The 21704-nt window shown below is 38.7% G+C and overlaps 1 protein-coding gene across 3 annotated transcripts in view; it reads left to right on the forward strand.

The window, feature by feature from the left end:
- The window catches only part of tsc22d2 (TSC22 domain family 2), a 34123-nt gene extending 12962 nt beyond the window's left edge, over positions 1–21161 (forward strand). Inside the window, exons 2-4 of one of the 3 annotated variants that reach the window (XM_067512742.1) lie at positions 5806–5868; positions 18603–18654; positions 18867–21161. In XM_067512742.1, coding sequence (XP_067368843.1) covers positions 5806–5868; positions 18603–18654; positions 18867–19160 — 409 coding nt within the window. In that variant the 3' untranslated portion in view covers positions 19161–21161. Of the gene's footprint in view, positions 1–5740; positions 5869–18602; positions 18655–18866 lie in introns of those variants that run through there. The other 2 variants (XM_067512743.1, XM_067512746.1) reach the window with 2 other exon arrangements.
- Positions 21162–21704: the final 543 nt, after the last annotated feature.

Below are 21704 nucleotides of genomic sequence, written 5' to 3' on the forward strand. Positions count from 1 at the left end.
TTTTTTTTTTGCATCCTCTGTGCAGAAAACCTTACCAACAGGTTTAGCCAAAAAATCCATATCACACTTATCAATCTTTTTCTTTGTTTCCTTTTGGGCGTTCGCCACAGCGAATCACCCTAACCCTTTTCTCTGCATCCTCTTCCCCCACACAAACTACTTCATGTCCTCTCTCGCTACATCTATAAATCTCCTCTTTGGTCTTCCTCAGACAATAGCAAATATTGTGTTAGCACTTCCTGTGCTATCAATGAGTTAACCTCAAACAAAGAGCAGCAGATACTGGGAATGGCAGTAGATTGGCATTTTATTACAGAACTGGGAATGCCACAAACATGTTTGACAGTGTCACAGCCTCTGAAATTTTCTTGGGTGTGAGACGCCTCCTGAGACATTAAAATATAGGTCTCATCTTTTTGGGCGGCCATCTATCATCAGGAAAAAATGTTTTGCCCACCACTATGTACATGCATGTGTAACACAAGCAACCAAAACTACTTGTAAACAAGTTGTTTTGCCGCACCACCAGACGCCAAAAACTGCAAAGTGCAATTAAAACAAAAAGGATTTGTCATTTTTCTCTACACAAAGGCTATGATAAACTACTGACACTGATATAGCTTAAACTGGACAGATACCTTATGCTTGTGAGACCACTTATCACAGGTGAAAAAATGCTTCTAAATGCATACTATTTTAGAATTTGTACTTTATGCATTTAAGGAAAAATTATATTTTAGTTTTGCTAATTGATACTAGAGAGTGTCATAATAGACTCCAGGTACCCACTATCACTTCAATAGTAAACAGCTTTTTGACAGTTTCAACTTAACATTGTAAAAGTAGAATTCATAGCAGAGCTGATGTAACTGATTGGATGAGATTCTACAGGTGTACTTAATAAAGTGGCAAGTGATAGTATACTTTGATGGGAATTAATGGGAGGCTTCATCTCCCAGGCCTGTAAATCAACCATGTCACTTTACCCTTTCAGTCCAAGAGAAAGCTTCAGATTGAGAAGGGTTTAATTTAGGCCAGTCAATGTAATGTCACAAGATACACTCTGAGTATGGTATGTAAAATGAGGTAGTTGTGATTTGTCACGAAAAACTGTTAGTACCCCTGCATGGAGATATGAAGGCCTGGACATCAAGAAGTACAGTAGTTAGGAAGGCCTACAGGAGTACAACAGGAGGGGAGTTTTGCATTGAACAGTTTTAAAAAACAGTTACTTGGTTACACATAGCTAGTTGACAATGAAATGCAAAGAAATACATACTTGGTCCCAGTCATTCTTAATTCCACATGGACATTAGAACATTGACCACAAATCATCTAAAGGTGAGCCGGGAACTATACAGCAGTATGTAGGGATTTTAAACAGGTCGTTTTGCTGACAGGTTCTCAGGACCCTGTTTTATATACTGTACATAGTTCTTGTCAGATTTGTGCCTGCTTAAACCTCACTGGAGAATGACAGACCAGTGTTGTTACAGCAGACAAGCCAGGACAGACACAGATCTAAGAGCCAGTATGGGAGAGTTCACTGGGCCGGTGTCATGCTCCAAAAAACAATTTTACACTTTATTTAACCAACTTAGTCAGTGCACTTGAGCTCTGCTAATGGAAATTGAGCATATAAGGTGGCACTGTATGTCTAGTTCCGTGCGCCATCCCAGATCCTGAATTCTATTGACTCATCGGTGTACATGTTAACAATTGTGTGTAAACGGAGCAAAAATTAACACCATTTAGGAGAATAGTTATGAGTGTGACACATATTCTCTCATGCTTCTCTGACTTAACATGTTTGCCAGTGCTCCTTAATATCCCTAAATCTTGAGCTGTGATCTCATTACCTTTAAAATAAAAAATTGTCACAAACATGCAAAACCCTCTGTTTTTAGTTGTGCCAAGCTGCACAGCTGGGACTATGCCTTTGCCTTAAAGCTGCAGGCTTGGCCCCATGCGGGGGGTCAAATCCCTGTTTGCTACTGAGCTTTTTTCTCTCGCTCTCCCATGGCATTTCCTAATCACTGCATTATGGGAAAAATCCATGACCTCCAGCCGGGTCGTGTCTTGTCCCAGCGGCCAGTTGATTTAGCCTCTTATTGAATCAAGCTTGAGTTTGAAAACTCAGCAAATTAAACTTGTGTGTAATAAATAAGAAGAGATGGGGGTCTGGTTGCTCAATGGGTAGAGCATTGGTTTGGGATGCAGAAGGCAGCAGGATTGTAATAAACCCCACCAGGTGTGTCTCAACATGTGCTATCTGTCCTTCCTCTTCTCCGGTCTGCACCTGAGGAGCAGTTCAGCTCTGCCCTCGGTCAAAGAGACCGAATAGAAAGGAGAGACTGCAGCATGACCTTTATTTTCAGGCCTGCTAAGCTTGCTCACTGCTCTCCTAAAGTGCTAATAAAATGCATCCATTTGAGTTACTGACACTGATGTGCTCAAATAATTTTGCACTTCACAGTGCTCTAATTTTAGGTAGCACACACGAGTGAAATGGTGACAGTATAGGCTGCATCTGTGTCTGCAGCTTTTTTAATTAGTAAGATGTTTGGGCGCAGACATCGACTGATGCTGATTGTTTGTTTGAAAATGTCAAAAATTGGCCAAATGAATTAGTTGACCAATCAATCGGTTGAACACCACTCAAGACCCATCAGACCCCATTACATTTATTTTGTTTTCTATTGAGAGCAGCTGCTTCCCTCAAATGACCTGCAGGAGTATGTGTTCATTCAGGCCCATGTAGCAGCCTTGGAGGCAGCTTAAGAATTGAATGGGCTTTACAAGCAAAATCCCACTTGAGACTTCAACTTGCATGTTGTCTAGTGGCTGTTAACCTGTCACATTACAGGGATTTTTATGGGCATACTTGTTTTTATAAGTTCCTGTTCCACAGCAAGGATTTGGAACATTGTCAAACCAATACAGGTATTTTATTATAGTTAAGTCACATGTAATAGATGGTGTTTTAGTATTTGAATAACTACTATTGTTCTAAGAAAAATGTCTTCACTAATCAAATTATGTAATATCCTAAATCTTGGATACTGCTGCAGATACTTCTGGGTGTTTTGAACAGGCCATTTACATTTGATAAAAGGGTTGAAAGATAACTAATGTAGTTTGTTATTTAGTTCTGGCTGCTAAATCTCCTGTCAAGCACATGTCAGGAGGCCAGGAAATAGACTGTCAGATCTGTGAGTGTGGTTTCACTTTTCTTCAGGGAGCCCACCCAATGTGAGACCCATTACATAGGTTCTTTTTGCAGTGAGGTTACTCCATTTGTAAAGCATCATAGCAGTGACAGTGATTTTATCCAAATGCTTTCACAGTACAATGACAACATTGTGATCTGTGTGGGTGGATAAAGTCAGAAACAAATACCTCCTTTAAGCAGTGTTTGTGTTTAGCTGTAGGAGATCACTGTCTAACAGCAAAACACCAGTCCAGCACATCTTCAGGAAATTAAAAGAGTATACTGCACAAAGTGCAGACAACTAATATTTTCATTTTAAAATGACCCTTAGCCACTACTTAAAATAATTTGTGAGCCCTGACTTGAATCGTATTAGGAATCGTATTAGGAATCTATGGAAAAAAAGCTGTCCACCAACAATCCCCATCCAACCTGACTGAGCTTGGTGGATTTGCAAAAAAGAATGGCAGAAAATCCCCCAATCAAGACAATCAAAATTGCCTTAAGGCTGTAATTGATGTCAAAGCTGCCTCAACAAAGTACTGAGCCAAGGGTCTGAATACGTCTTTTTTTTTTTTTTTTTTTTTTTTTTTTTTTAAGATGTGACCATTTTTAAAATACTGTTTTTAATTTGTCATTATGGAGTACTGAGTGTATAATAATGGGGAAAAAAATAATTTGAACAAGTGTAGTAGTCAGGTTGCAACACACCAAAAAACGTTTTGGGGTTTGAAGACTTTGCGAATGCTCTATAGATATTTTGATGTGCAAGATTGCTAAGGGGTTTTGCCTCTGTTATTGTCCCGAGTTATCAGTTGTCTCAAGTTCCAGGATGATAGAGAGCTGTCCTGTACATCCAGCAGCATCAGCAATTAAGCAAGACAAGCCAAAAGTGGATTTTCTTTTTGTTGCTTACTTTATTGCACAAGAAAAAAATGTTGGAGAAAAAGAAAATGGAAATAAAGACTTGGTAACCTTTTATTTAAATCTCTTAACTCATTAAGCAAATCCTTTGTAATGTGCTCTAAACAATTATTTATTATTATAGACAGGCTGTTATTTGGAAAAAAAAGCCATACAAACAATTTTTACTGTGGTGTGTGCAGTACAGTCCATCCATCCATCCCTCCATCCATTATCTTAACTGCTTATCCTGTTCATGGTCAAGGGGCTAGACCCTATGCCTGCTGTCATTGGGTGATCTGTCCAGGTGTACCCTGGACAGATCACCACTCTATCTCAGGGCACAGACAGACAACCATTGATGTTAACCTTTACCGCCATTGGCAAGTTGGAGATGCAAGTTAACCAAACATTCATGTCTTTGGACTGTGGGAGGAAACTGGAGTACATGGAGAAAACCAAAGCGAACACAGGCAAACATGCAATCTCTGCATAGAAAGGCCACAACTGGCAAGTAGATTTAAACCAGGGACCTTCTATCTGTGAGCTTCTATCTTTCTATCTAACCACTACTGTGCAATATATAAATCATCTAGAAAAGATTTTTCTACATCAGATCAACATTTCCTGCTGCAGATGGAAATGGAGAACTGATGAAAAAGTGGGCTCAGTTGAGTTGACAAACCAGGCCTTTATTTTTTCCCACTTTTTCCTGCCTCTATTAACATTGTTAAATTGCAGTGTTTAGCTCAGTATCTTGTTGATGATGATGTCATGCATAAAAAACTGCCCCTGTCTTAACAAAACATGGTATTCTGCTTGTTTAGAGGGCCAAGCTCAGAGCTGCTGTTTTGGAGAATGGCATATGTAAGTTCTTTAAACATGCAGTGTCTAAATACCTCACTGCATGAGGAAACTCTAGAGTTTAAGCTGCTGATTAATTGGGTGTGGCAGAGATAAATCTGTCATAGGCTCAGATATGGAATCTCTGCTGTAAATCACTTCACAATTAACCAGTACAGTAGTGGATGGTTAACCTCACTTTTCTAGTTGCGTAAATGAATTCTTTCCTTCTGCCTGGTTCGGCCTAAATGTTTGAAGTGAAGTAGTAGAAAATTCATGTGTGTTTATTGGCTATAGGAAACGACAAATCTAACTTCCTGTCAGAGTAATATGTACTTGTGGTGACCTTTTAATGTGTCATTATGGGGAGAGTTAAAAATAATAATTCAGTTTGAGATGTGTGTAGATGTCATTTTCTGTAGTGTGCTGATTGCGCAAGGCTACAAATGAGCATGTGTCGACGAAAGTTTGCTATAAATAATTTATTGGTCTTTTAGATGCAAACAGATATTTATACTGCAAAACATGAACCTTCTGTAAATGTTTTCTGAAAATACTTTAGTTGTTCGTTTATTGGTTGTACAACTTTATTTAAACATTTCATCAGATTTAATAATAGATGATAATGATAATGGCTGTTAAAAGTTGACTTATTTAATTCAGAGATGGTACAGGATGGGTTGTCTTAATAATGTAATATCTGACTCGTTTCACTTTTTCATTGGCATTTTCTCCCCCTCAACACAACTCTCACTCTCTTTTTCTCTCTCCCTCTCCCCCCAGCGTACAGGTTATCTTCCTCCATTTATGTTTCTCCTGTCTCTGTTTTCAACCCCATTAAAATGCAGGAACCCATCCACTGCTTTCTTCCAGGCTTTCCGGCCTAGCAGATTACAAGGGACAAGGGATAGGTATGGACTCAGATGTGTTTACGTGTGTGCATGTGTGGCCTGGACCGACTGGCTAAACCAGACAGTGCACCACTTATAACCCTGCCCACCTTGCAACAAAATGTCCATTTTAACTTGTCATTTAGCTATGTAGTGTGAAGTGTCATTTTTCTTAAAGGATATAAGCAACTCACGGGTGACAGAACAACTAACTTCAGGTGTCATCAATTTTCAAGGAAGTTAAATTAGTTTTGTTTTTACAGACAATTTGCATTGTTTGATTGCTTGGTCCTCCCTGACTACAGCTGCATAATGTTTTCTGACTATGGATTTTTATTTTATTTTTTTTTTATATTTTTGGTAAATAGGTCCAGGTTAAGGAATCACTACATTAAAAATAATTTATTTTGATGTGAGGAAGTTGTACAAAATTAAAGTTACTTTTAAATAGCAAACTAGTAAATACAGCATTTGCAAATAGGGAGACAACAAACAGTGTTTTATTGTCTTTAAATGTTTTCTGAATTTCTGAATTTAAACATTTTTATTTTTGCATTAAAGATGATTTCAATTGATGTTTATTTCCCTCTGCTGGCAGAAATCATCTTTGTGATGAGAAAAATGGCATCAAATTGCTACAACTACAGAATTAAATGACTTGCGGACATTTTAGCTGTTGTGAGTGTGTAATGCATGGAAAAAGCATGACACTGCAGGAGTGTTTGTCCATGGGTGTGTTTTGTGACGCTCTGATCTGGCAGAGTTTCAGAGCTTAGTGACACTTGTTGTCTACATTCGGTCAGTCACGAGGACCCAGCGCTCAGGTTTCTCCACTCTGCCATGTGCAAGATAGTGTCACTGGGTTTTATCATTGAAAACAGATGTTTGTATCATGTTATATAGATGAAAAGCTGGTGATTAGTAACCATTTATTTAGTTAAAAATTAGTTTTTGTTCTAAAGCTTATTACCTTAGCAACAGAGAACTGCGCTACTAATGCGAACATTTCACTGGCTTTGGCTTCTTCAGTATTAGTGTCCTAAATCAAATGTCTTTGGCTTTGTTCAAGTACTTTTTTCTAAATTGCTTTGATAAAATTGCCATTTTTTTGCCCACAAATGACTCAAATGACAATTTAAATTTATTTTTTATTTTTTTTTAAACGTAAATATCTTTTACAAAGGTATATACACACTTAATTTGGTAGTTTTTTAGAAGATCCAGCAGTTACAGCTTTGAGTCTTCTTGGGTAAGTCATACAAACTTACAGGTCATTGACGTGTTGAAAGGTCAGGTTTTTGTGCCTTTCTAAACGATGTCCAGTTGGTTTAGTTTGCAAAGTTCAAAAGGATGCACATGATCACAGTTTTGAGTTCCACAGTCCACTTTCCAAGAGTCTGAATTCTTTTGTAAAGGCAACATTTCACTATGTCTTTAATACATTTGCCATTTGCCATTTTTCTGGCATAAATGGGTTTTTCGTTCATTTCAGATAAAATTTACAAATCATGAAGGTGTGCAAATGAATTGGGTCAGGAAGGGCATCCTCTGTAAAAACTGCCAAATGAACATGGGGACAAATGATCCGCTGTGGTGACCCTGAACTCTCAGGATAAGCTGAAAGGAAAAAAAAATCAAGGTGTGCAAATCCTGAGTAAGTCTTTTCTAAGTGAATGTATTTGTTGTCCAGGTTTGTTTATGATACAAAATGGACCACGTGCATTAAATGAAATGCTTTGTTACACGTTTCTTAATCTCTCAGATCTTAGGCGATGGTGAATTGGTAATTATCCTTAAACATGTGAGCACCTGTTGAGTATCGTCATTGCTATAGGAATATCAGTGCAAGTTGGTTTTGACTTAGAAATAAAATATGTTTACGCATTAGTCTCAACCTCTTTCTGTTCCCATGTGCTGTCTTTTTCAGTCTGACATTTTGACACTGTCATAAACATTTAATTATCTACCAACACACACCAACATCAAAGGTGACAGTGAGTTTTTCAGTCAAGGCCTTGCTGTTGAATGTTTGATAACTAATCAAATAATGAAATGATGTGAGAGTGTCTGTGCAAAGAGCTCCAAGGAAACAACTACCAGTTCATACCTCCAAGCTGCGCAGTCTGACCTTCAGGCCCTGGGCAGCTCCACAAAGCAGTCAGGATTAAGGACTTTGCTCGAGTACACCACAGGAGTGTAGATTATGATATACCCTAGAATATGTCATATTGACAATTTAGTTGATGATAGATCACTGCATAAAAAGTGAAATGTGATTAAGTCCATTTGTTCGCATTCTTATGATTTGTTACAGTTGTTTGTAAGTAAACAAAGACAAGTAGTGGAATAAAACAAATGTGACTGTGGCAGAAATCAGTTTGAAAACAGTTTGCTTAGTTTACCACAGTAAGCATTAGATGTACCAAATTGCAATATTCTTTTAAGTGAGCCAGTTCGTAGGAGATGTGAATGTTTATGTAAAACAAGAGTAGCAGCTGAGCAAGTGTGTGTCATTGTGGCGAGCGATAGATTCCGTGCTTCTGTTTGTTCCTCATCCAGCTCTTTGCCTCTGGGTTCCATAGCTAACAGTGCGGCTTTATTCAAACCCTTTCAACTAACTGCAGGTAAAGCTTAGGGAGCCACCTCATTCCATTTCCTTTTGTCCTGAGCCAGCTCTCATGCAAGGTTGGGCTTGTTGGAAGTAAACAGGGATTGCTCACTAACAGTTTGAGGGCATAAAGGAGCATTCCTGAAAAATGATTGCTTTGTGAAAAATGTAAAACCTCAGATGGGCAGCACGCCTCTACATCACTTGGGCTTGTTGCATAACCAGCCACAATATAAGTTTCTAGTACGTTAGGCATCAAAACATGTTTGGATGTTTATCTTTACAGTGTAATGTCTGATGAAATTTTGTGGGCTCAGATAAAGATAAAAAAAACTAAGCGCTTGTGAAATATTGTTCAGAATGATCTTCAAAACCAGGGGTTGTATATTATCATTTGTAAACAATTGACAAGCCTCCAAGTTAAACATTGTGAATGTGTAGAAGAATATTTAAATAAAATCTGGCTCTAGCCCTCTTGTTAACAGCCTGTCTTTGAATTGTCACAAGCAAGAAATTGGTTTATTCTAGCCTAACTGAATTACAAATTACATGCAGCATTTGTAAACATTTCAGGAAAGTGATGAGTTGATCAGCTGAATAGGATCATTGTGTGTCTGTGATAGGTACCACGTAAACAGCAGCAGCCCTTTTAATGGCCTTCAGCTTATGCTGATCAACTTTATGATTATGAAGCCAGATTTATATTTGAACTTAGCACACCTGATCGGTGGCCCCACACTCAGCTATAGAGAGTTTCACCCTAAGCTGACAGGCAGCCACTGTTTATGACACAGAAACAAACATTTGATTAGTGGGTTGGGGAGGAAGAGGAAAGTTGAACGTGGGAACGCTGCAGTTTTATCCTTGATGTGCTGATAGACTAGAATTGCCCATGAAGTTCTTTATCTTTTCACTTAGCTTTTTTTTTTTAGATATCTGCCATTTTCATTTCCCCATGAAATTCCGAATCTTCAATTCAACATAATTTCAACATCTGTTAAAACTAGGATTTTCAGCTATTACTCATTTTCCTGTTGTGATGTAATTACCAACTGTCTGTGGGGCATGAAATTAGGGCCTTAATTCAATTTCAAGGTCCTTTTTAAAAGCATACACAACAGTAAGAACATAATTTTGAAAGGATTAGTCAGTGATTTTCCTGTACAATTGCTATCTGAAAAGTAATTTAGTTAACCTATGAAGTAACCTGATAAATGCAGGGAGGAGTTGTTAAATGGAGATTATAAATAACCACCAAAGGTTTTAAACCATTTTTATGTTTCAGGTCACGTCACAGTTTGGTGGCAATTTTATCTTTATATTTATCTTTGGAAACCTTGCTACCCTTTGACACCTATTTGTCCAGGGACGGTTGGCTGACAAAACATGCCCTTTTCAGCATTGTTTTGTTTTACACTTAGTCAGTCACACATAGTAAACCTTTAATATAACCACAGGTATCTGCTGTTGGCCAATAAACTGCCCTGCTGGTCAAGCAGAGGTTCGAATGATTGCCCATAAAACAGTTCATTGTGGATAGTGAATCATAGATTTTACCTCTTACACAATTTGGGTTGCAGTTAACAATTATTATTATTATTAATTATTCTGTTTTGTTAAATTCATAATTCATTGATTCATGGCTATGTCTATAAATTGTTATATTAGTGGAAAATATGAATTATTATTGTTATTGTTATTATTTTATTATTATTATCCCCCACAAAGATATTAATTGTAACGCTGACCAAACCAATGCAAAGATATTTAGCCTGTTGTCAGTAATGACAAAAGTCAAGATCAGATAAGAACTTTTCAGGACCTGGAAGCAGCTTTTTTCTGAAAAAATGACAAATGATCACATCTAAAACTGTTTTTACATTTCTATAAGTCTGCAAAACCAATTGAGCTTTTCGCTATGGAATAAGTTTTTAGATGTAGCGTTTTCTAGCTGCATTTCCACTGTGAAGTCCAGAAAGAAGCTGCAGTGGCTGAGCCATGTGTTTCTTCAGTGTACTGCCTAATAACATTAGGTTGACCCAAACCCTTCACTTAAGAGAGGAAGCCCAAATGGGGCTAAGTCCTTGATCCTGTGATAAATGCTCTGCGCACTGCAGTGTCGTTAACTCAGAGGTGCCAGGATTTTCCCATTAAAGCGTTTCAAGTAACACTTACTTTTAACACGTTCCAGTGGAGCCTTATGTTTTATGGTGCATTCACACCTGAAGTAACTGGCAGTATCTGGATTGTAATGACTGTAGTTCTGGCTGTGTGTAGTGTTGACCACATCATTTACATACTCCAATAGGTAAGTTGTTTTCAGTCATATTTCCCACTGCCTGGCACCAAAACTATGTCAATGTCAACAATGATTTGTTTCTTCCTTCTTTTTTCTTAGCGTTTTTCTCACTAGATATAATCCCAATTCCAAAAAAGTTTGGAAGATGTTAAAACATAAATAAAAACAGAATGCAATGATTTGCAAATCTCATCAACCTATAATTTATTCACAGTAGAACATAAACAACAAACAGATGTTGAAATTTAGAAATTTTACAATTTAATGGAATATATTAGCATTTTGAATTTGATGGCAGCAAAACATCTAAAAAAAAGTTGAAAGAGAGGGAACAAAAGGAAAGAAAAGTAATTGCCACAAATCAAAAACAAATGGTGGAGCATTTGACAAGTAATTGGGTTAATTGGCAACAGGTCAGTAACATGATTTGGTATAAAGGAGCATTTCAGAGAGGCAGAGCCTCTTCAATGTAAAGATGGGCAGAGGTTCACCAATCTGTGACAAACTGCACCAAAAAAATTTGCAATTTTATATTAAACATTTTTCTGAAATTGTTTCAAAGAATTTGAGGAATCCACCATCTACAGTATATAATATCATTAAATGATTCAGAGAATCAGGAGGAATCTCTGAGCACAAGGGACAGTACATAGAGGTTTTAGATAATTCCTCCAAGGAAGGCCTTGTATATTTCAGCAAGACAATGCAAAACCACAAACTGCATCGATCACAACAGCATGGCTTTGCCGGAGAAGAGTTCAGGTGCTGAACTGGCCTTGCTGCAGTCCAGTTTCATCAATAGAAAACATTTGGCACATCATAAAACCAGAAATCTGGCAACAAAGGCCCAGGACTGTTGAGCAGCTAAAATCCTGCAGTTAGACAAGAACAGGACAACATTCCTCTCCTAAAACTCTAGAAAGGGTTCTGCCCACTTCCCAGACATTTACAGTTTTTAAAAGAAGGGGGGATGCTACACAAACGCACATGCTAAACATCAACCTCTTCCAACTTTTTTTGAGATGTGTTGCTGCCATCAAACTTAAAATTGGAAATTTTACCATTTCATGAAAAATATTAGCTCAGTTTCAACATCTGATATGTTGTTTATGTTCTATTGTGAATAAAATATAGGTTGATGAGATTTGCAAATCATTGCATTCTGTTTTTATTTACATTTTACACATCTTCCCAAAGTTTTTGGAATTGTTTTCTGAGGCCGGCTTGGTTTTCAGTTCTCCATGTATACTAAATAAAATCACCTGCTTCACTCAATATATTATTTTTACTGTTGGGTATAACCGCAGCAGCACCTGGTGTGGATGCTTATTGGTTACCCTGCTTAATGTAGGCACTGTCATTTTTACCATTTTTGGCATTGATTGAATAAGGCTAGAGTCCCCTTCCCTGTATTACCTGCTGTGTTTGCATATAGAGTCTGATGGTCACATAACACACTCTTTATTGTTATTTATTTAGCTCAGCAATCATTAACAAACATCTGTCAACAGTTGTTTTAGATGCTTCAAATACTAGCCTCACACAGGCTGAAATAACTGGCTTTCCCTTAACTGCTTTAAAACTCAGGGTAATTAATAAAGCTCATACACTTTCTTTATAATTCAAATTGATTTGAACTCTCGAGGGCCTTCTCATTCTCCTTGTTGTTCGGTTCATCCACCAAGACGCCTTGCTAAAGGTGTCCATGACCTAGTGGAGGTAAGGCTTATGGGCTTTTAGCATGTCGCTATAAAGACTTTTGCGGAAAAAGCTGTTGTTGGTGCACAAGTCTGGCGAGGGTGGGAGAGGGACAGTTTCTTTGGTCTGCAGCAGACATACCTACTCCAAACTCTGATTTAGTGCTGGAAAAATAAAACTTGCATCGCCCCACAAGAAGTTCCTGAGGTCTGTCCTGTTTTATTTAGTCTCCATTGTGTCAGCATTGCCCAGCCCTTTTGTAAACAACACATCCCTAAAATACAGCTTGCAAAAAATCCACCATGTTCACCAGCACATATTTACACATTAATAGCATCTTGCAATTGTAGCTTTACAATACAATAAGGACAGAGGCAGAAAGTCAAGATTTTCTTTTGGTCCTATTACAGTTAGTATGCAAATTAAAGTATTTTATTGGGAATTTCAGATATGCATTACAAAGCAGTATACCTGATGTATTGTGTAACTTCTTTCTCCCTTGTAATATTCAGCTTTCAGATTACTGGTTTGGATTGGATATTTTACTCACACCTGGTATACATGTGAAATATTAGATTTTACCATAGATACCACAGCAATGAAGAAATGTGTGCTAGCAGTATGTCTCATTGGATTTACAACTTTGTATTTGTTGTATGAAAAATTGACAAAAACTTAAACGTTACTCATTTATATTATGTTTTGAAGTGATCAAAGTTATTCAGTTTGCCCGTTTATTGTGGAAGAAATCCAGTTATTTAAATTTCCTTAGCTCCTTTAGAGAACATATGCATTTGCTTAAAACAATAAATTGATTGTATGTACATATAAATGCTGGTTGCAGATTCTCCTATGCCAGAATTTAATGTGACTCTTTGTGACATATAGAAACTGGATGCCATAAGTTCTGTTGAGATCTGGAAAATTATTATGGACATTTTGACCTATTTTTCAATATCCAGATTATTAGGAAATTAAAATAATTATTTTGAATCCTAGAAATCTTTAAATTGAAAGCATGGTCTACTTGACTGAGACATATAGAGGCATCCATGTCTCTTTTACAGTGGAGCTTTCAGTGGAAATTTATGTAACTAGATCAGTAAACATGAGGGGTGCACTTCCCCTGTAGAGAAAAATACTGGTCTCTTTGTTTTCAGGGAAAGTGATCATTAGTTGAGTAAGGTGTTAAGGGGCCAGCTTGGTTGGGTTCCGGGTCATTGGGTCGTTTTGACCCTTTCAGTTCGAGTTAATAAGAGAAGTCACTTTAAATTCAGTCTGTAAAAATATGCAACATATACATGTTCACTTCCAGCATTTAGCTGACACTACGGAACCAGCGAGTGATACCAAACAGTGGTAGTGATTATGACAGTTTTACCTCTTAGATAACGACAACAAATGTTATGTGACGTAAGCCCTATGAAGGCAGTATTCCTGACATTTGAGTTATTTTTATTTATTTATTTATTTCGTTTCCCTCTTTGGATAACTTGTAAAATATTCATAGATGAATGGAAGCTTCTAGTTGCCATAACAGTAACTTCATTGTCATGAGTAAAGGGCCAAACTTCTCCTGCCTGGAGCTGTCATGAGGGCTGTCACTGAAGTTTCCTGCCCAAACTACTTGGAGCCTCTGCTGACCTCCTCTGGTGTAGCAGCGGAACAGCATCTCTAAAGACAAAAGACGACAGCGAGGCTAAAGCAGGTCTCTGCATCTGAATGAGGACAGCAGTGAGAGGCTCCTCTCTTTTTAACTGCCCCCACCCTTGAGCTATTGTTTTGAAATACATTCATCGATGGGGGGTTGTCACTGAAAGGCAGAGTTTTAATTTATTCAGCTGCTTCCCCCCACAGTGAGTGTTTGTATGTTTTGGGGCGGGAACGTGTGCCGATGCATCTGTGACCCAATGGAATTCTGACGCTATAAAACATCATGTGATAAGTGTAGAAAGACCGAGGAGACCACACTTTGCCCCCGCATTGTCTCTCATATGATACAGAGTGGCATATTAAGCCAGGCTTAGTACTTCAGCTTGTTACTCGTAAGTTACTATGTGAGCAGGGTTGGAGCTCTATCTCCAACAGGTGATGTGATGCTAGAAAAGCTGTCTGGAGCTGCTAAAAACCTTGAACTTTGTGGTTACAGAAATGTTTTGATGTGTTCCTCCTTGAGGAACCTGACTGTGAGATGTCGCAGCAGGATGATGGCTCATACACAGATGTCTGGGTTTGGAGGTGCTGGGCTTGGGGCTGGAGGTGTCCAGAGCTGGAATGTGTTGCCTTGTGGTCCCTGTAGACTTTGTTGGGGGTGGTGGGTCTGTGTATGGGCTGCTGCTGTCTGCAGGGAAGGCCAGAGTTGAGGTTAAAACAGTGAGTGGTCCTTATATAAACCACCACATGTCTTCCTCCTTGAATAAAATGTACAGTATGCTTTGTTTTCATTGGATACTGACTGGCAACAAATGAATCTGAGCTTTTTTTGCCTTCCCTAACATTTATTCTACCTCATTTAGGCTAAATGTCCCAGTCATTTCAGTAGATAATTTGATCCATTTTTTTTTTGTTATTAATAAAAACATGCCACAGTATGATTTTGTGGACATTCTTCTCTCAAGATCCCAGATGTGTAAGCGCTTTGTTCAAAGGGAGAAATGTCTTCCCCTTGCGTCGTTTATCAACCTTCAGGTGACACATTCACCCCAATGTCACCCCACTGTCATTGCATCTGTCATGCTGTATATCATCTCCAAACTGCAATTAAAGGATTTTCACCTTTTCGTAACAGGGCAAGAATTCAAATAATCTGGCTTTTTTTTCAAGTCTCACATTGCCTCACTTGTTTTGTTTTTGCCCCAGGAAAGAAAGAACATTGTAAAAATGTTACACACAATGTTACAAATCAGACAGCATAGCCCACTCAGTGAAGAGTGCCACAGCATTTCATTACGTGATGTTTGCCTTTATGTTATTGTCACAAAGAAACTTGAAGTCTTCTCACTTGCCTCTTTCTATTACTAATATACACCCATAAGCCTTAACATTAAAACCATGTTATTAAATTGTGTCGCCTCCCCCCTCACTAAAACAGCTCTGACCTGTTGAGGCACGGACTCCACGAGATCTCATAAGATGTTTGCTTGTATCTGGCACCGTGACATCAGCAGCATATCTTTTAAGTTCTTTAAGTTGGAAGGTGGGGGCCTTCGTGGATTGGGCTCCCACACACCCAACCCATGGCACTCTGTGTTCTTCCATCTTCTGAGTATAGTCAGCATTACATTTTTTAGGCTCGTGTAGGATTGAATAAATCCTCTATCCCTTTGCCACTCTTCTCCTTCATGACCCTGGGTTGGCTTTTTCTTCATCTCTTCATAGACTAATCAGCACTAAACAGTAAACATGTGGTCAAACTGGATTAAAAAAGTGTCATCGGTGTAAAAATTTGGTGGAGAATAAACTTTAAACGACTAAAATACTACTGTAGTTGCAAGGGCTCATTGCTTCATGCCAGGAGACAAAAGTGAACATCAAGACGTCTTTGTCAGTACGTGCAAAAACACTGCCTCCTTTCTTAATATGTTTTTTTTTTTCTTAAATAAGTGGCCTTGTGCTTGTGAGGTGGCAGTGAATATTGTACAAGTCTTCCCAAGAGTTAATGAATTGTGCAGGGGAGGGAGATGCGGAACTCCACCCACTTGTTTTGTTACCATGTGACTAGCGGGGTTTTAAGACACACTCGGATCCGACTCAAACAAACGAGGCGTCCCTGTTGTTAAAGTCAGCGAACTAGGATATCGCAAAACTTGGGAGAAACTCGAGAGAAAGTCTAACATGCGCTACAAGATGAGCTACAGTCTGCCCTGCTCCCCGGGAACTTCACCGACATATTCGTCACGTTTAATTCCTTACAGATCCAGATGCATCAGGTAATTGACTTTTATATACAGCATCTCCAGTGGGCTTTCTTGTCAGATTAGCGAACTTCCACATGCCATGTGTGCTTGGGACGAGCTCTTGCTGTATGATGCTTCCTTTTGTTTGCCTATTCCGCCTTTATTTTTAATTTTTAACTTTTAAGTCAATATTTTAGGGTTCTTGTATCGGCTCCGCTGAAATCTGTGTTGGATGCCCCTACAGTTTCAACTCCTGTAGTTCTTTATATAGATTTTAAACATGTAGCTCCCATTCACGTACAGCTGTCTGTTTAATGCCATCTTAGAAATAGCTGAAACTTAATCTGCTCAATGGCAATTTGCTCAATCTGTGCCTGAATGTTTCAGCTATTTTACCATCAGCTGTTTGCAGACCACTTTCCCCCCTCCTTGAGTTGTGCCACAGCAGCATATTTTTTCCCCTCAGTGTGGTATGTGTTTGGTGTGTGTTTGCAGAATTTGCCCCCTGGTTTGTCCATAACGCGGTGTACGTGCGCCAGTGCACGCATGGTGTAAATGCACGGATATAGAGGAGCTCCATGTGTTGCGCAATGTGATGATGTTGGTCACAGCGTGGTGATGCACACTTCTTACTTTTAAATAATAATAAATAACATGAAGCTGCAGCAACTGTAACTTATTACTGAGGCTGTATTCAATATTCAGTTCACTGCCTTTACAGTAATTCGCGTGTGTGTAAGATGTCTTAATACAGGAAAGAGCTTTTTTTTCTTCCGTTTTCGTGTCTGTTTTCCTTCATTCTACTTACATCACCTATGGCTCAAGCTCCGTTCAAACATTATTAGGGGCTGTCTGCACATTATGTTCCCCCTCATGCCAGTGGTTCATATCAGAGCACCTTCTAGCGGTCTGGAAACGAATTGGTCCATTTTTTTTATCTCGGAACAGGGTCGTTATTGTGCAGGACGGTGTTTCTGCAGAATAACATAATCTGTCGAGACGCTTAGGGATTAAATTCCAACGCTTGGCATCGTGCTGTTGTATGAGGATCGGTGAGTTGATCGTCGTTTGTGTTTAAAGTGTTATATGCGTTTTTCTCTTTATTCATTTGATGGGGTGGGGGCGGTAAACCAAATGTTGCGCTCCTTTTGATTTTTTTTAATTTTTTTTTCAGGTGTTTTTATCGAAGCGGGGCACACAATTAAAAAAAACGGAAACTGTTTTACCGAGAGTGGTTAGCAATGAGACGCATCTGATAAATAAACTGATTGTTTTCGGCCATATCCGCCGCACCCCGACCACAGTTCCAGCAGCGGAGCATTCACTCTCTGTCTGTAAACGGTCGTCGCAGTGGCTACATCCGCACACAAAAGCTGATAATGTCGGAATTGAACTATTCTCCTGGACGTCTCTTTTATCGCCGCTCATACTGTTTCTTTTGTTTAATTTTTTCAAAGTGTGGTTTTACTGTAGTTTTACTGTATGGGCTTAACCCCACCCAACCTAAGCACTCAAACAATTTAAGGTGAGATGGGCCCCTCCTTGTACAAGTGGGACTGTTTGGCAAACACAATAGTATCAGTGTTGGAGTTTTCTTTTGGGGGGGATATCTATCTTAATAGGTAGTGGTATCTGAGGAAGATCAAAGAAAACTGTACTGACAATAAATTTGTTATCTATGACTTGGAGGGTATTGGTTCTTGGTGTAGACTTTTTTTTTTTAAACCATAGATTAAGGTATAACCTAGGGGAGATGGCAAAACCTGTGCTTCTAGTTTTTTTTAACGTGTTTCACCTTGTGAAATGGTATCGAATGACTTTTCAACCAGTTGGAAGCTGTCTGGTGATGCAGTGTTTAGGGGGATTTTCACGTAAATCTCTGGATGTGGCAGTTAACATAGCCTGACTTTTGTTAAAATGCAGTGGCTATCTGCAGGTTATCAAAGAGTCTTTCTTTCTAAAGTATTATCTGTTTTGGTTTGCATATTTTTGGAAAAGAATTCCCTTTCAAATCTCATCTCGTTTTCTGGAAAAAGATTTGAGTGGTATGCTGCACATCCTAAAATAACCCAGAGGTTTTTTTATTATTGTTATTTTTTACTTCAGAAGTACCAGTAAAATCTCAGCGATCGTGTTTGGCACTTGAGGGCCAGATTTGGCAGCTAGTGAATATGAAGGATCTGATAACCATCAGAAGCATGTGGTAGACATGAGATGAATATCTTGTTGTAACGCTCTCTCTTTATCTCCACAGTGCCTCTGGTGCCAGTGTTGTTGCCATTGATAACAAAATTGAGCAGGCAATGGTGAGTTTTCATCAGTTGTAAAATAATACTCGAATACTAAAGATAAACCAAAAATAAATCTCACATTACAACTGTAAACTCTCAGATGAAATTTTTCTTTGTCTGAGGATGTAATCTGCTGTGATTTAAAAAGTATTTATGCTCACATTTTTAAGTATCATTTTGCATACTCATTTCCCATGTTGTTGTTTTTTTTTATTTTTATAAATCAGGACTTGGTGAAGAGCCATCTGATGTATGCTGTTCGTGAGGAGGTGGAGGTGTTAAAAGAGCAGATCAAGGAGCTGTATGAGAGGAACTCAGTGTTGGAGCGCGAGAACGCTGTGTTGAAGTCACTGGCCAACTCGGAGCAGCTCAACCAGCTGACCAGTCAGCTCAGCCAGGGCAGCGGCACATCACCGCTGCTGCAGCAGCAGCAACACTCACTCATCACAAACAGCACCCCTTTGACTCACCATGAAGGGAGTCAAAGCATCCCTCATCAGCCCAACATGAGCTCTGCGTGAGCCTCCTTCCCCAAAACACACGCTCAAACACACAGACAGGAGTGGTAGAGATCCTGTTAGATAAGATAACAACTGCTACCGCCCCCTAAGCTCCATAAAGCAAAAGGCTCGACTCCACATCCAACAGGCTCCATTTGAGAGCACAGCAGCAACATATTTGTTTGCCACCTAGAGCCATGCTTCAGTGTGTGTGCAAGCTGCTGTCACTGGGTCGTCACATCATTAAGACGTTTACCACTCCTGGAAAAGTCTTATTCTGGGCCTGCGTTCGGCTACAGAAGGAAGGGCAGGGGAGCCAATGCGCATCATAAAACTGCATGCTGTTCCTGTGAGAGCACAGAGAGCTCTATTTATTGGGGCAACAACTTGTGGACAATGGTGGTGCAACCCTATAAAGGGGCCCGTGTGGTGATGAGGGTCATCCCAACTAACCCACACCCCACATTACTCCAGGGCTGGAGGAGGCCAGAGAGCTGACGGCAAAGTGGGGGAGTGAAATCGTCCTTCCCAAGCAGAGGAGGACACCAACGGTTGCCTCGGCTTAAAAAGGAGTGGATCGAGAGCCTCTGCTTGTTATATGCTGCAACAAAAGCTTGTGTTGTTTTCTCAGAGCCACCATACCTTTGACATGAATCATAATACGTTTTCATTAGTTCATTTGTAGTATTTGCATTTATTTATTTCAGGGCTGCTATTTTCATAATGTAAATGAACAATGTAGGGAGATGCCTATTAAAAACAAAATAAACTTTTCTCTTTGGTCTTTTGGTATTTTAGAATCTGTCAGGTATTAAATTGGTAGTTTCTTGCCACAAGTAGATCTCAGTAAGTAGGCAATAACTTCCTTATTAGAGTTTGTTCTTCTCATGAAATAGTGCTAACACTAAAGCCAAGCTTGCATTAGGTGAAATCAAGGTTGAATGTATATTTTGTAAAGTATTAAGAGCGAAGAGGTTTTGTACAGAACGCCTGTTCTTAACATATGAAATATGTAATGGGATGTTTCGAAAAAGAAAACTATAAACTTTTTCTAGACTTTCTGTCAAAATAAAAAAATGATTTTAGGGGTTCGGTTAGGGCTACAAAAAACTGTGAAAATTGTTTGATCTACTTTATAACCAAAGATGCAGAGAAGCTGTGTACGTCCCCCAGTTTTTAAATGCACATTTTTTCCTACATTCTCCTTCCCTATATTTTTTGTTGCTGTTTTGCATGTTCTGCATGATCTGTAATCAAGCCACTTTCTTACCTCATGTTTTTATCCTGCACTCTTATTTTTCTGTCAAGTCTGTGAATGAGTGTGGGAGGATTTCTGGAAGAGAAAGGGAACAATTTTCTGGAGTATGTAGTCAGAGATAATAGAAAAAAGAATGGAAAGGTGATTGTGTCAGAAAGTGGGAAGGCCTTGTGCACAAGTCAGAAAAGGAGCCATTTTTTTTGTTTGGTGTTAAGTTTCTTATGCAGAGCAAAGGTTTTGTTACATTCAAAATAGTGTTTAATGAATGCAGCCTTTTTTCAGTTGTAATGTACCAACACACTTACAAAGAAGAAATTCGACAGTATCAAGAAATCAAAAAATAAAAACTATAATATTTTAACACTTTGAAGCTGGAACCCAGTTGACTTCTCTATGAACACATTATGGGATGTCCTGTCTGATCTCCGTGCCTCCTGTGCCATCATCTGCGGTCGCCAGGCTATCTGGTTTTTTTCTCTGTGGCTTAGAACCAAACCAACATGATTGGTAATTGTACAATCAGTCATCATTCTGCAGGATGCAAGCTGTGATTATTATTATTATTATTTGCAAATGGGCTTATTTCTTTTCTCTATAGGGTTTTTTTCCCTGTTTTTCTTTCATTTGAAGATGTGTACATGCCAAGTGTACTGTATGAAAGTGATCACTGAGCCCTTGGAGAAAAAATCGTAATGCCCTTGTAATGTGCTGTTCAGACAATTTTAGTTTTCAGTCAAAAATAAATAACAGTTTTATTAAAACAATGTCTTATGTGTTTTTTTTCTGTCCAACATAACTAACAAATAACATATTATAGTTTTAAGCTTAAATGGATGTAGAAAAATCTAAAAATTGTAATTTCTCTGCTATAGTTGTGAATGTGTGCAAATAAAACCAAATATTTATAAAATATAACCTTTGTTGAGCCAACAAAATTGTGTACACACTGACATAACACAGAACTGACAAGTCATTAGTCATAGAGGCAAAGGCACATTTGTCACTGATAACACTGATGATGCCTCTATTCTGTACATTTCACAGTAAACCCTACCAGTAAGATGACATGCACAACATGAAGAACCTGAAACTGAGGCAGCGTAATGGAACCATTCATATTATTTTCACCTGTGGCATGTTGCAATGTCCACAATGTCATGTTTTAGATTCTAGATTGAGTCCTATTGCAAGCACAGGATGCAAAGGGTCTCGTTTTTTATGGTTTTATCACTGAAAAAAGTCAAAATAATCTTTAATTACATATGAGAAAATATAGGGCCGGTGTGAGATAGTGTTTAAATTAAGTT

The sequence above is a fragment of the Channa argus genome, chromosome 8, assembly GCF_033026475.1.
Source record: "Channa argus isolate prfri chromosome 8, Channa argus male v1.0, whole genome shotgun sequence".
Classification (NCBI taxonomy): domain Eukaryota; kingdom Metazoa; phylum Chordata; class Actinopteri; order Anabantiformes; family Channidae; genus Channa; species Channa argus.